Below are 15331 nucleotides of genomic sequence, written 5' to 3' on the forward strand. Positions count from 1 at the left end.
ATTTGCAAGAGTGTGGCTCTCTTGGGAACACCTACTAACTCTTTTGGGCTCGAACTCTGAGTATGAAGTAGGGGCAGCCAGAAAGGAAGTGAGAGTCAGTTCAGATCATTGAGGGCATGTCAGTGAGACACCATTAAAGAGGTATTTGGGGTTTTTTGTTTTATTGGTTTTAGAGAGAGGAAGGGAGAGAGAGAGAAACATCTCTTTGTTCCAGTTATTTATGCATTCATCAGTTGCTTCTTGTATGGACCATTAAAGAGTTTTTAAAAGCAAATATGTTACTTTGATCAAATTTAAAAGATTGTTCTGACAGTGAGTAGAGAGTGTAATTGGAAAGCTAGTACCTGGAAGTGTGGTAATGTGAAAGCAAGGAATGGATGGACCTAAGGTAAAAATTTAGGTGGTGAACTCAGCAGCCATAATGGGCGGGCTAACTCCCAGATTTGGTTTAGGTGGAGGTGGTGTTAAGCCTGATCTTTTGGCTCTTTAGTAGTTAGGTGTTCACCATATGGTAGCTGATAGGAGTGCTCTGAATTCTGTATTGCTGCCTTCAGGTCAGAAAAAAGGTAAGTAGCTGCTGCTTACTGCTATATGGTGAACCAGATGTGGCCCAAGGGTTTCATGTATTGCAAGTTAGTTCTAATATAAAATGGTACCTTGACAATGTATCTTTTTTAAAAAATTTATTTTATTGATTTTTTACAGAGAGGAAGGGAGAGGGATAGAGAGTTAAAAACATTGATGAGAGAGAAACATCGATCAGCTGCCTCCTGCACACTCCCTACTGGGTATGTGCCCGCAACCAAGGAACATGCCCTTGACCGGAATCGAACCTGGGACCCTTGAGTCCGCAGGCCGACGCTCTATCCACTGAGCAAAACTGGTTAGGGCTTGACATTGTATCTTGTCTTTCTCAAAATGTTTAAAGCATTTTCATATGATTTTATCATGAGGTGTCTTTGAGGAAGGCAGAATATGGCCCCAGAAGGTCACTAACTAACATGAAGGCAAATGTAGCAGGTCACATATTTAACTTGCTGTTATTCCTGAACAGTGGTATCTACCCATTGCCAGTCTGGCTATAGCACAACTCATTTAAAGCTAGGATGTCTAAGAAAGTCCATGGTGGTCCAAACATGTTACCGAGTTCCTCCTATGTAGTAGGCCCATTTTGGCCCCTCACAGGTCCCAAACTCAGGCAGACACAATTCTGGAAAAGGGGGTTTTGTAAAGATTTATTTAATCTCCTCCCTCCCCTATCCCACAAACAAAGACCTTAAGATGAACCCAGATCCATTATAAAGTGATCTTGGAGTTCTTGTCAGTCCAGATCCAAACTCAGAAGCAGACAAGTTTTTGGTACGTGTGCAGAGCCATAACATTCCCCCGTCACTCTGTTATAGTACAGAAGATCATAAAAATGTGGGTTGTGATGGAATCAGCCTAATAGTCATACTCAGAGGCTCTGACATAGCATTTACTAATCTAAGGGGACTTAAGAAACTAGTTTTATGTTCTTATGCTTCCTCTGCTGGTTTTATTTCTAGACTCTAGAGCTAAATGCCAAGTATTGTAGTGTTTTGCTATTTCTGCAGAAATTAGAATATTTTTTACCAAAAAGTCATACACTGACTTGAAGAAAGGGGAAAATATCAGATTTTGACCATTCATAGTATCAATTAATATTTCTTCTTTTCTTAGAAATTTTTTTATTAGTATAAACATATTAGAAACGGGAAAGCTTAAATGTAAATCTGCCAAGCATACTAATTAATGAAAAATTAAATACAAACTTTTTCATTAACTGCTAGGAGACTTATTCAAAGTGAAAAGGTCACTCTAACAAATAACAAAAATAAGGAAAGACATAGTTCAGTACAAATATGGAGATTCAAATAATTGAAAACATAATTTTTGTTTACAATGAAGACTTTCAATCAATCTAGTTTATATAAAGTGTAATAGATGGATATTTTCATCAAGAGTCTCTATTTGGCCCTGGCCAGTTTGGCTCAGTGGATAGAGCGATGGCCTGTGGACTGAAGGGTCCCAGGTTCGATTCTGGTCAGGGGCATGTACCTTGGTTGCGGGCACGTCCCCAGTGGGGGGCGTGCAGGAGGCAGCTGATCGATGTTTCTCTCTCATCAATGTTTCTAACTCTCTATCCCTCTCCCTTCCTCTCTGTAAAAAATCAATAAAATATATTTTTTTTAAAAAGAGTCTCTATTTAATGAATGCTGGGTTACATAGGTGAAAACAAGCATAATGTTTAGTTTAGCCAACTTCCAGTCATGGATATAAGCGTTAAACCAAAACTTGCAGATAATCAAACATGAGTGTAGCAAGTGCTGTGGAGCCTGGATGCCATGCATAAGCTGCATTGGGAGACAATAACAAGAGAGCCTCTCCTTGTCCAGAGAGTTAAAGAGAAGCTTTCGAGGAAGTGGTGCATAAATGACACCCTAATGAAAAAGAGGAGATCCAGGTGGTGCAAATATTCCAGGCCCCAAATGTGTGAAACAAGTGTGATGCCTGGCATGGGAAAGTGTGAACAGCTGCATGAAGTCAAATGGCCTATGTGGAGAGCCAGGGGAGAGGAGTACAGGCTGACCTTTCAGGCAACGTTAAAAACCTCAGACATTGTTCGCAGGCAGTGGGAAACCAGTGACGAAGGGTGAGCAGGGTGGTAACAGGTTCCATTTTAACAAGTCTCTGGCAGCAGTGGGTAGTGGATGGAGTGAGGACAAGAATGGTTGTGAGAAGACTGTTTAGAAAGAAAGCAACTGCTGGTGTTCCTAGAAAAGGTGACCTTTGTTCGGACTTAGGGTGACAGTGGGCGTGGAAAAAAGAGGGATTCAATTTAGGAATCTGTTTAGGAACCTGGCAGGCTCAGGGGAGACCTACACCACGGCCTTAAAAACTCAGAGGCCTAGAGTAACCACATAAGATGGTCTGAAATTAAAACATCCTAACTAAAAGCAGTGCATGGTGGGTAGTCATGTCATAGGCCAGTTTTTTCCCTAACAAAAGTCAATCTTTGCCTTAAAAAAAAAAAATCTGTTTAGGAGATGCGGATTCAGCAGCACTTGGCAATTGCACTAGGAGTGGCTCCAGGTTTCTATCTGGAGCACATGGGTGGACAGTGATGTTATTTACTGAGACTGGGAATATTTGAGGTAGAACAGGTCTGGGAGAGAATATCGCGGTGCTTTAATCTGGACGTGACCAAGAGATGCCCTGGGGGCAAGGAGACAGCTGGATGTCCATTTGTGGGTCTCAGGAGGAAGGTGTAGCTTAGAGATTGAGTACATTTAGCTTTACCAAAACACTCATCACTTCAACCTAGAGCAAAAAGGTCAACTGTTTCATTCAAGAGGCTTCATGGTCTGAGGACTTACTTAGATGACTCTGCTTTAGGCACATTTAGCCTACATACCTTCACCTTGCATAGTGTGACTAGACCAGCCGTGGGCAAACTACAGCCCGCGGGCCGGATCCGGCCCGTTTGAAATGAATAAAACTAAAAAAAAAAAAAAAGACCGTACCCTTTTATGTAATGATGTTTACTTTGAATTTATATTAGTTCACACAAACACTCCATCCATGCTTTTGTTCCGGCCCTCCGGTCCAGTTTAAGAACCCATTGTGGCCCTCGAGTCAAAAAGTTTGCCCACCCCTGGACTAGACGCTCAAGTGAGGTACCAGTCATGTACTGGTGAAGAGAGACCAGTGAGTTTCTAGCCCTGATTTTTACAGCACTCCACATAGTCTAGCTTTTGTAAGATTGGTTGTAAAAGTCCCCCCAAAATTTTGTTCACTAAGCATTTTGGTAACGTGTATTAAATTTTTTTAAATGTTTATACTCTTTGTCTGGTAACACATTTGGGAATCTCTTCTAACTAGTCAGAAATGTGAACAGAGTTCTATGTTTAAAAATATTCATCTTAGAAAAATGTATAAAGGTAAAAGTTGAAAAAAATCTAACAATAAGTGAGCTAAATTAAGGTATGTCTATGTGTTGGGATATTATGCAGCCATTAAAAATTACATTTAGCCCTAACTGGTTTGGCTCAGTGGATAGAGCGTCGGCCTGCGGACTCAAGGGTCCCAGGTTCGATTCCGGTCAAGGGCATGTACCTTGGCTGCAGGCACATCCCCAGAAGGGGGCGTGCAGGAGGCAGCTGATCGATGTTTCTCGCTCATCGATGTTTCTAACTCTCTATCCCTCTCCCTTCCTCTCTGTAAAAAGTCAATAATATTATTTTTTTAAAAAATTACATTTATGAGAGTATATAATAGTACAGATAAATTTTATAATGATTAAATACTTTTATTTTAAAAATAAATTTATTTATGTTAAAAATTATTCTGTAGGTCATATGGTGGAGGTCAAAGGCAGGGAGAAGCATATAATAAAACCTTGAAGGGGAGCGGAAAGGTGGAAGAAAAGATTTCTATCATTTAAAGCATCACAAACCCTGGAAACCCACAACCATTGCAACCCCTGGCTCTCATTCTCCTAGTTGGGGGGCAAGGAGGATGGCCTGGGTGTGGGACTGAGCAGAGAGGTACATGTGCCTGCATTACTGTGGAGTGCAGGCTGGCTGAATGAAAGTGGATGCCTTCCCCTGCTGCCAAACCTGTTGGGTAGAAAGGACTGTTCATCAGGAAGCTCTGTCTGCTGATCGATGCAAGAACCCACCTGGGAAGGAAGAGACTGTTCCCAGCCACATTTCTCTCCATTGGTCTGTGCCTCTTCCATGGCTCTTAGTGCGCTGCCTTCCTGCTGGGCCCCAACTCCCAGGCTCTGCTGAATGTCTCTGTAGTGATGCTTTATTACTCTGGTTTATTTTCCTCCCATTCCTTTCTCCCATCCACTCAACAGGAGTAAACATTTATGGAGCACCTACTGTGTACCAGGCACTGTGCTTGAGTACAAAGATACAGAACCTAAAGTTTATGGGAACATATTTATAATCCATTAAAGTTAGCTACAGTGGGTGAGTGTGACAATAAAACGTGCACAGAGGTGGCAAGCTCATCTAGATTAGAGAGGGGGGTTGGGAGAAAGCTTCCTGCAGGAGAGGACACCTGAGCTGCACCTTGAATGAGGAGAAAAAGGTACTTGGATGATAAAAGGTAGTACCAACACTCCAGGCAGAGGGAGTAGCCACATGTCCCTGAATGAATGGCTCCACCAAACACAGTGTGCATGTCCTTCTTGTTCTCAGAGCTAATCCCATCGTCTTATCATTGTACATTTCTGTTGGCATTAAGTCTGAGTTTTATTTGATTTGATTATATCCACAGAGCTTAGCACAGGGCCTACCATATAGAAGATGATCAATCCATGCTTTTGGAACAACATGAAATGAATGCTGTGGTTTACAATTTATAAGCCAACCTCCAATGGACACTATGGTTAGGACATGTTCATAGAGCTTGGATGGGACCCTGCAGTTATTTGTTTGCCTCAGTCTCCTTCTATTGCCTGTCTTTTAGCTTTTCCTTTCATCTTCTCCACTCTTATTAAAGAGTGGTATAATACTCTGAGCCTTGGGAGGATGCTGAGTATACCCTCACTTGTTTTAGCCTAATTATCTTTTTTTTTCTCTTCCTAACTCTGTGTTATGAAGAACTCCCCTTCTCAGCTCTGGCCCTTTACAGCCTAATGCAATGTGGAAAAGTTAGAGATCGAACTTGTTTCTAAAACTTTAATTGATCTCATAATGGCTGGGAGAGCAGTATGAGATGCTCTGAGGGAACAAGCTAGTCACTGCCTGAGGGCTGGCTCAACAAAGGATACTGTCATAGAGATGGTATAGATGAGGTCTCCTGCACTATAATAATAGCTAACATTTATTGAGTGTTTCCCATGTACTGGGCACTATTCTGTGTCCTTATAATATACTAGAGGCCCAGTGCACAAAAATTTGTGTACTCGGGGTGGTCCCTCAGCCTGGTGTGTGCCCTCTCGCAGTCTGGGACCCCTTAGGAGATGACCACCTGCTGGTTTAGGCCCGCTTCCCAGGGGATTGGGCCTAAGCTGGCAGTCAGACATCTCTCTGGCAGCCCGGGAGCCCTCGGGGGATGTCCACTTGCCAGCGGGGAGCAGGCCTAAACTGCAGTTGGATATCCTTAGCGCTGCTGAGGAGGCGGGAGAGGCTCCCACCACGACCACTGTACTGGCAGCCATCAGCCTGGCTTGTGGCTGAGCAGAGCTCCCCTGTGGGAGCGCACTGACCACCAGGGGGCAGCTCCTGCATTGAGCGTCTGCCCCCTGGTGGTCAGTGTGTGTCATAGTGACCAGTCATTCCCAGTCATTCTGCTGTTAGGGTCAATTTGCATATTCCCCTTTTATTATATAGGATTAACTTAATCTCAACAAAATTATCATCCCCGATTTACAAAGCAAACTTCTGAGGCACAAAAACATTGAATAACTTGCCCTTATCACATACTTAACAAAGACAGAGCTGGAATTTGAGCCCAGAATCTGATTCTAGAGCTTGTGTACTTAGATACCATAGCCAAGTGTCCAATTTCTTCATCATAAACAATCCACGTCCTATAGTCACCAACAAAGAAGGCCAGAGGGCCTTATGGTGCAGTGTTTGTAGATGTGGATGTATGTTGGAAGAAGTTGCAAGGTATTTATCATGTGGCACTTAGTAAATTCTTTTTAAGTGTTTCCATGTTTTTTTCTGATAGGATGAAAACCCTGTCTAAATCTTTAAGTCAAATAAGCCTTTCTAACCGTTCTTTTTATCGATGACCACCACTATTTAAATCTGACATGCTGCCTTAGAGAGCCTGGGTTACCCATTTTATATGTAATCTTAGTCTGTCTGGGCTGCCTTCACAGACTACTATAGGCTGGGTGGCTTATGAACAAATATATTTATTTATCACAGTTCTGAAAACTTGGGAGTCCAAGATTAATGTGCTGGCAGATTTAGTGTTTGATGGGGCCCAGGTCCTGGTCTATAGACTGCTGCCTTCTCACTCTAACCTCACTTAGCAGAAAGGAGTGAGAAAGCTGTCTGGGGTCTCTTTCATAAGGGCACTACTCTTACCATTCTTCAGGGCCCCATCCTTATGACCTAAACACTTCCAAATATTGAGGATTAGGTTTCAACATAAGAATTTGGGGCGGGGGACAAGCATGTTATATAGGGGAAATCATGCATTTGTCATCTTTCTCTTTTCTATCCCCTTAATCCTAGTGGCTTAACCAGTCAAGCAAGACCATCTCCAGAGCTTCTCCTTCAGATGAGCATTTCCTGACTTAAAAGGTGTGAGTAATAGAATAGATGAAGGCTATCATTTAAACAACACTGGTTAGACAGAAAAAAGAGATGTCATATGACTGTTTTATGTGCTAACAAAGCAAAGAACATTCATTCATGTACTTATTCCTTCATTCAGTCGTTTGCTCATTTGTCTGAGCTTATTGAGTACTTACTTTGCAAGGTAGAATTCTAGGTCTAGGGATACTATGGTGAATAAGCCAAAACCAGCCCTCCTAGAGCTTTTATTATGTTGGGGCAACAAACAATAAATAAATATATATTGTTATGCCAAGGAAAAATAAAAGGAGAGAGGTAGGAGTGGTGAAGGAAGATCTCTCTGAAGGAGGTGACATTTGAGCAAGGACTTGTGTTAAATGAGAGAATGAGCCAGTGATAATCTAGGGCAGTGGTCGGCAAACTGCGGCTCGCGAGCCACGTGCGGCTCTTTGGCCCCTTGAGTGTGGCCACGAAGTTTCAATTGCACTACGTGCGCGCCCGCACGCACGTGGTGTTTTGTGGAAGAGCCACACTCAAGGGGCCGCAGTTTGCCGACCACTGATTTAGGGAAAGATCACAAGCAGAGGCAACAAATTGCAAAGACCAGAGCGGGAATGAATCTGGCACGCTACAGGAACAGCAGGCAGGACAGTGTGACTCGAATGGAGTGAGTAAGGTGGAGGAGGGGAAGCCCCACGACAGGAGCTAGATCATGAAAGGCCATGGACAGTGGTATGGGAACAGGAGTGATTGGAGCAAGGGGTGTCAGAATCTACTTTGTGTTCTTCAGTGATAACTTTGGGTACCGGATAGAGAGTGGACAACAGGACGAGGAGTGGAAGCAAAGAAACCTTATAGGAGGCTATTATAATAGTCATAGGTTTGTTTTGTTTTATTTTTACTTTTCATTTTGAAATAACTTTTGAACCATATTCCCCAAATGTTAACATCTTTGAATATTACAGTATAAATATTAAAATCAGGAAATTAACACTGATACAATACTATTCTCTAATCCACAGACCTTATCCCCAGTTCTCCAGTTAACACACTAATATCCTCTTTCTGGTTTAGAATCCAACCCTGGACCACACACTGCATTTGGTTATAATGTCTTCTTAGTTATCTTTAACCTGGAACACTTCTTTAGTCTTTCCTTGTCTTTTAAGACCTTGGCATTTTTGAGTACTAGCTAGAATGCCCCTCCCTTGTAGAATGTTCCTTCATTTGAGTTTGTTTGATGTTTCCTCATGGTTAAATTCAGGTTATGCATTTTTTATAATACCCCACAAAAGTGATAATTATGCTTTTTAAGTAGTGCATCTTATCAGGGTGCACATGATTTGCCCTGTTACTGGTGACGATAACTTTGATCACTTGGTTAGTGTATGCGTCTGCCAGGTTTCTCCACTTTGATCACCCTTTGTAATTCCCAAGTATTTTATGAAGAAATACTTTGGAACTATGTAAATATTGTTTCTTATTATATTTCTGCCCAATAACTTTAGTATCCATGGATGATTCTTACCAGAAACAAGCATGACTGTGGTGATTGCCAAATTGTTTTTTCTATTAGCATTATTCCTTCTACACTTTTTAGTTGGAATTCTACTATAAGGAAAAACTTTTACTTATTCCCTATTTATGTATTCAATTGTTTACAGTGAAATAGACCCACAAGTTCTAACTAATTTCTGTGTAAGGACCATGTACTACCATTTATTTATTTTGTTGCTCAAATTGTCCCAAATTTGGCCATTAGGAACCTTTTCACATTGGCTCCTTTTTCACATGTCTCCATCATTTTTGGAGCACGTCTTAGTTTTTGGTACCACATAATGTTCCTGGCTCAGCTTGTACACTGCTTGCCGTAGCCCTGGGATCAGCCATCTAAGCAGCTCTTGTTCCTTCTATTAATGACTAGTATTTAGAAGCCAAAATTTGGGTGCTGTGTGTGCTCATTGTTAATGAGATGTAATTGCTTCTAGGCTCTTTCAGTAGACAAAGCTAAAAAATACATGTGTACTCACACATCTATAATTATATATTTTTTGTGATTTCATACTGTAAGTCCAGTCAAACACAAAGAGATCATTCTAACCTACCTCCTCTTATTTATAACTCCTATTATAATAGTGAGAACTCAGCTCTCATTATCCTCAACACATTTATTTAGTTAATCCTAGAATACTCATAGAACAGTTCCAGAATTGTTAACACATAGCCCTGTGAAATACAAGCCTACTAATCAGAGTACAATTTTTGTGTACAAATCTTTTTATATTTAATCTTATTGCCATTTTCCAAAGTTACTTTTATCACTTCTCCCCATGCCCTGCTTTAGTGTGGTTGTATCATTCATTTGTAGTACAGCTAGGTTTTTCTGTTTAGTGTATATTCCATTTTGGATCCACCACACACAATCACACACGCCAAGCTGATTTTTATTATTTACTTGTTTTTGAGTATATAAAACATATACATGGTTCTAAAACTCAGAACCAAACAAAAAAATATATACTATGAAAAATGTCACTCTCCTTCATCCCTACTCCATTCCCATTCCGCAGCCTTCCCCACACACCTGCTATTAATAAAGCTCTTTAATATCTCATTTACCCTTATTTTCTTAGGTAAAAGGGAGCACGATGTAGATAATTCTTTTGCACTTTGTCTTTTTCACTTTACAGTACATTCTGGAAATCACTTTCTGTCCATCCAGGAGATCCTCACTCATTTTCAGAGCTACATAGTGCTGTGTGTAAGTGGTTTATTTTCCACTCTCTTACATGAGTATTTAGGCTGTTCCCGATATTCAGCTTTTTCAAACAATGCTGAAATAAATACCCTTGTGCATGTATATTTTTGTATTATTTGGTGGGACTGGGGACAGTATCTTCAAGATTAATTCCTAGAAATGAGATTGCAGGATTAGGAGCTAAACTCATATGTAGTTTTGTTAGATGTGACCTACCCCACTTTACTGGTTTGCATTCTCATCAGCAATGTATATAAATATTGTTTTCTGCCATAGCCTTTACAACAAAATGTGTGTCATACTTATTAATTTTCCTTGTATGATAGTGGCTCATACAAAGATAGCAGTAGAGATAATGAGAAGTGCTTAGATTCTGGATATATTTTGGAGGAAAAACGAATTCAAGAGTTTATGATGGATTGCTTTGGAGGCTAAATTCTGTTTAAATACTAGGCATCAAGATTAACAGTCTAAACTAGTAACTTATTTTCATTTGTATGACATTTATGAAAGTTTTGGTGACTCTCACCTTCCTCTTGGATTGGCCTTATTATAATAGTCCAAAAATACATGACATTGTAAAAGGCAATGCTAACTGCTCTAACAAGTCATTTTCAACATTTTAGTGCCTTAATGCAGCAGAAGGTTATTTCTTGCTCATGTAACAATCCAGTATAGGTGTTGCTAATTTACAGTTCTTTCCATGTGGTGATTCAGGCACCTAGGCTCCTCCTAGAATACATTTTCTCCCTGTCCTGGGGTCTTGGAGACCTCTAGGAGGAAGTGGGAAAGGGACATCTTAACTGCCTTGGCCTGGAAGAGATGCACATTATTTCTGCCTACTATCTGGTTTCCTGTAGGGGTTCTGTTGCTGAGAACTGGTCACATGCCACCTAGATGTAAGAGGGCCTGGTAAATGTGGTCCTTGCAGAACAGCAGCTTTCCAGGAAGTACGCTTTATATGAAAGAGGGAATGTGAAGTTAGATGGACAGTTAGCTAACTCTGCTACAGATATTTAACAAAATAAGCCATTTGGGTGCTGTGTGGGAACAAATAACATGTTTTGCAGAATGGAATGCATATCTTGAACTATTACATGGCCAAATACTAAAGGATGTTTAAAAATAAGTATAATCATGGAGTTTAATAGCAGGGAAAGAAGATGAGTTCTACAGGAGGAGGAAATATTTAGCATTGAAAGGCTAAGTAAGCATCACAGAGGAGTTGCAAGTAAGATTTATGGATTTAAAAAAATCTATATATATAAAAGCCTAAGTGACCAAACGACCAGTCGACCGGTTGCTATGACGCACAGGAGCTGCCCCCTGGTGGTCAGTGCTGCTCAGCTGACCTATGGCTGCCAGATGCAGGGCTCATGACTGGCCTCTGCAGCCTGGAGACCACAGCGGAGTGGCAGTGAACCTACTGAGAGGCAGCGGCAGCAGTGGCAGGTGCAGCAGGGCCTGGATGAGCAGGAGCGGCAGGCGGCGTTGGCCCGATCCCTGCATGCCACACCAAGGGACCCCACCAGTGCATGGATTCGTGTTTATATATATTTGTGTTTTCATTCATCTGCTCCTTCATTCATTCAACAGACAATAATACGAGGGCCTGTCTGATGCTGGCTGTGTGCTTGGTACTAGTGTGTGTGTGTGTGTGTGTGTGTGTGTGTGTGTAAGGGGGGTGGGGGAGGAAGTGGTGAGGGAAGAGGAGGTGGGAGCTACAGGGGGTATTTACCATATGTGTATTGGGGGGAAGTGATGTTAATTACATGGACAGAAATATATGTAAATAGAATGCTGTGCAGGTATAGGAAGAAGCTATTAAACACAATGCAATATAGTAGGTATTTTTTTCCTTTTGATCTTGGAAAAAAATCACAGTTATATAAGGGAAACTTTTCTAAAAGCTTTTAAAGTTAAACACTTTATGAGAACAAATTGATAATCTAAAGAAGAAAAACATCAGATTGCAACAAATAAGCTATTTTATGTTGTTTTTAGAATATAGTATTTTTCTTTTTTAAAAAATAAAGAACCTTATAAGAAGAAAAAACAAGAACCTTACATTTTAGTATTTTTCAATAATGTAAAAGATGAGTGTTTTTCACATTCTTAATTATTTGTAGGCTTTGTGCTCACCTTATATGGAAAAAGTTAATATTATACTCAGTGCACAAGTTTGATTTATAAGGGTACTGCCAAAGAAGAAAATGTTGTATTTTATAGCCACACCACTAGAGTAATGCAGTTTACAGAGTGGTCCTGTATAATTGATCCACTCTGATTCTCATATAATCAGATGTAGTAGGTGATGGCTAGGTGGTTGTTATCAGTAGTCACCGTATCACCATCCCCATTTTAAATAGTTGAGGAAACTGACACTTAAGGATGTAAATGATTTGCCCAGAATCTGTAAGTTTAAATTTGCAGTGAGTGAAAATAAAATTTAAGTTCAGATACTATACAACAATTAAAACAATATGGCTAATATTTCCAAACCATGCAATATTTTCCATTCTTCTTAGAATTATGACGATTGTTTAAAGGTCAATTAATTATCTTTTTCATTGTCTTTGGTCTTTAGAGAAATTTATTTTATGGTACATTTAAATTTTTGGAAACTGCAGCAGTTTCCAAAAATTTAAATGTACCATAAAATAAATTTGTGGAATTCTTATTCTCAGAGGCAATTATTCTCTCTTTGGGGACTTATTGTTTACTCTTTCAACAAAAACATTATTGTATGCCAGGAACTGCACAAGATCCTAACTCATTTGCATTCATATTTTATTGGTGAATAATATTGTTACTATGAGACTAATGTTCCACTGTGTCTGGTCTCTCAGGTGGGGTGACTGCTCTCTGTTGGGACCCGGTCCAGCGAGTTTTGTTCTCAGGCAGCTCTGATCACTCTGTAATCATGTGGGACATCGGTGGGAGAAAAGGAACTGCCATCGAGCTCCAAGGACACAAGTAAGGCTGTTGGTGCTTTGTAAAGAACTCTTGAGAAAAAATTCCCAGCTGAAAGCTGGAACAAAGGAGTGTGGTTCCGTCTCTATGGCAGGATCTCAGCATGGGAAGGAACAGGGTAGGAAAACAAATAATGGCCACTTTGATTTATGTCTGTGTGTAAGTATGTTTACTTATTTATACTGCATTCTATTCCATAGAGGATTTGAGAGCTCTTACAGAAACCATAAGATAAAATAATGGCAGCAAATAAAAAGAAGGTAAAAGTTAGAACCAGGGAGAATATAAGAGTAAAAATTTGAGCATGAAAGAAGAAGAGTTTAAAAGTACAAGCCATGAAGGCCTACAGAATTTCTATAATTGATGTCAAATGTGGCATCAAGATTCCTGATAGCTTAAGGAAAATATGTGAGATAATATTCTTCCTTACACAGTACCTTTTGTACTTCAAGTATTTATCAGGTTCTTCCTTAGGACAGATTTCAGGGGTCTGAGAGGAAGAGCTGAGAAAGCTTTCTTGTTTCCTTGGAGCAAGTTCTCAAACTTGGCCGGGCACAGAGATCACTGAGAAATTGGTTTAAAGTAGTTTCCTGGGCCCTGTCTTTAAAGATTCTGGTCACTGGTCTGGAGCTAAGGGCATCTGGATGGTAACAGGCCTCCCATCCCAGGCAGCTCTCTGCTGGTGAACCTCAGATCACTCTCTGATTTGTCCTACACTGTACTACCCACAGTCCCTGGGGACAAAGTCTGAACATGCTTCAGAAAAGAACTTTAGATGTGCTGTGGCACTCTAATCTAAATTGTTTTTAACTTGTGAAGTTTTCCAAATGATATTGAGAGTGACTACAGACTTCCGTAAACAAATCAGTAATGTCCCAGTGAACTGATTGGTTTTAGCTCTTCCTATAAATCTGCTTAGAAACAGTAGTTTTAAAACAGTCTCCTAAGTAGTTAAATCTACGGTTTAGGATTATTGAACTAATCCAATTTTGGAGGGCCCATGCACAGATAATTATTTTAGTGTTATAGCTTAGTGTTGGAGAAGTAGCTATTAAACCCTTCTTTGCCATTTTAGAGAGCAGACTGGTTGTCTGGGGCCAAAGCTGGCTTGTGGGGCCACTTGGACTTTGTCATCTGCTCATTAGAGGAATAGTTCCCTTATATTTCTCTCCAGACAAGGTGACATGCATCAAGAGCCTGTAGGAGTTGACATCATCCATGTTAAGTGAAGAGAGAAATCACAGTCCTGTTTAATAATACTCCGTTATTATCTTATCTGCCAGATAATTCCTGTCACATAGGCTCTCTCAGAGAAGTAAAATACAGGTTTTGAATGAAGGTCAATATTTGTTGGACTCATTCAGATGAGCTTATACTAACTTTGCCTTTACACAGTGGTTGATGAAGACTACGAGCAGTCTTAAATGACCCGTCCACAGGGTGGGAAAGTGTCACAGCGCTCCATGCCAGCATTACTGTGTGCTGAGCGCCCTGATGGAGAGTGTTGTTGTAGGAAACTTACACCTACAGTTTGGTAAGAGGAAAAACTATAAAGTTGAGGTACAGTCTCTCAGTCCCAGAGATAGGAAACCTAAACTAATAGGTTCTCTAGTTTCTAACAAATATAAACTTGGTCTTTTAGAAAATGGAACAGATCATACTTGGAGTTTATCCTGAGAGGATCACACCCTTAGAACTCAGCGAGGCAGGTTGATGAGATTAGGAGCCACCAGTAAGAACAGCTTTAGATAGGAACAATGGCAGAAGGCCTTTGTTAGGTACTTTATTTAACTCAAGTTTAGTAATAAAGTCAACTCTATGAGGAGCTCTTAGGTCTTCACCTGAGAGGGGTTGCCTTGGTGTCAGAGAGCTAGAAATAAACTTCCTCAGCATCAGTTGATGTCACCCTGTTGGAGTGGTTTAGTTGTGAGTGCCTGAGGGGAACCATGGGAATTGCTCAAGTAGGAGGATGGGATTCACAAAGGAGGAGGAAGAAAGAAGGGGCCAGGGCATCAGGCAGGAAAGGAGAAGTCATAGGTTCCATTTCACAGCAGCCTTTCCTTTGCCCTGAAAGTTGGCCACTGGATCAGTGTTCAGTGATTCTTGTATGTATATAATGCCTAATCCTATCTAATAAGGAGGGAATATGCTAATTGACCCTCACGCTGTCTCGAAGATGGCGGTGCCCACAGCCAATAAGGAGGGAATATGCTAATTGACGGCCCTGCCCTCAAAGATGGCGGCACCCACAGCCAATAAGGAGGGAATATGCTAATTGGCTTCCCCACCCTCAAAGATGCAGCTCCCACAG

General features: G+C 40.7%; 1 protein-coding gene across 1 annotated transcript in view; it reads left to right on the forward strand.

Moving 5' to 3' along the window:
* The window catches only part of WDFY2 (WD repeat and FYVE domain containing 2), a 221229-nt gene that overhangs the window by 178529 nt on the left and 27369 nt on the right, over positions 1-15331 (forward strand). The window contains exon 7 of the mRNA XM_070409110.1: positions 12897-13023. Coding sequence (XP_070265211.1) covers positions 12897-13023 — 127 coding nt within the window. The remainder of the gene's footprint in view (positions 1-12896; positions 13024-15331) is intronic.

The sequence above is a fragment of the Myotis yumanensis genome, unplaced genomic scaffold (assembly GCF_028538775.1).
Source record: "Myotis yumanensis isolate MYYU_CA2020_CCGP unplaced genomic scaffold, mMyoYum1.0.hap1 SCAF_3, whole genome shotgun sequence".
Classification (NCBI taxonomy): Eukaryota; Metazoa; Chordata; class Mammalia; order Chiroptera; family Vespertilionidae; genus Myotis; species Myotis yumanensis.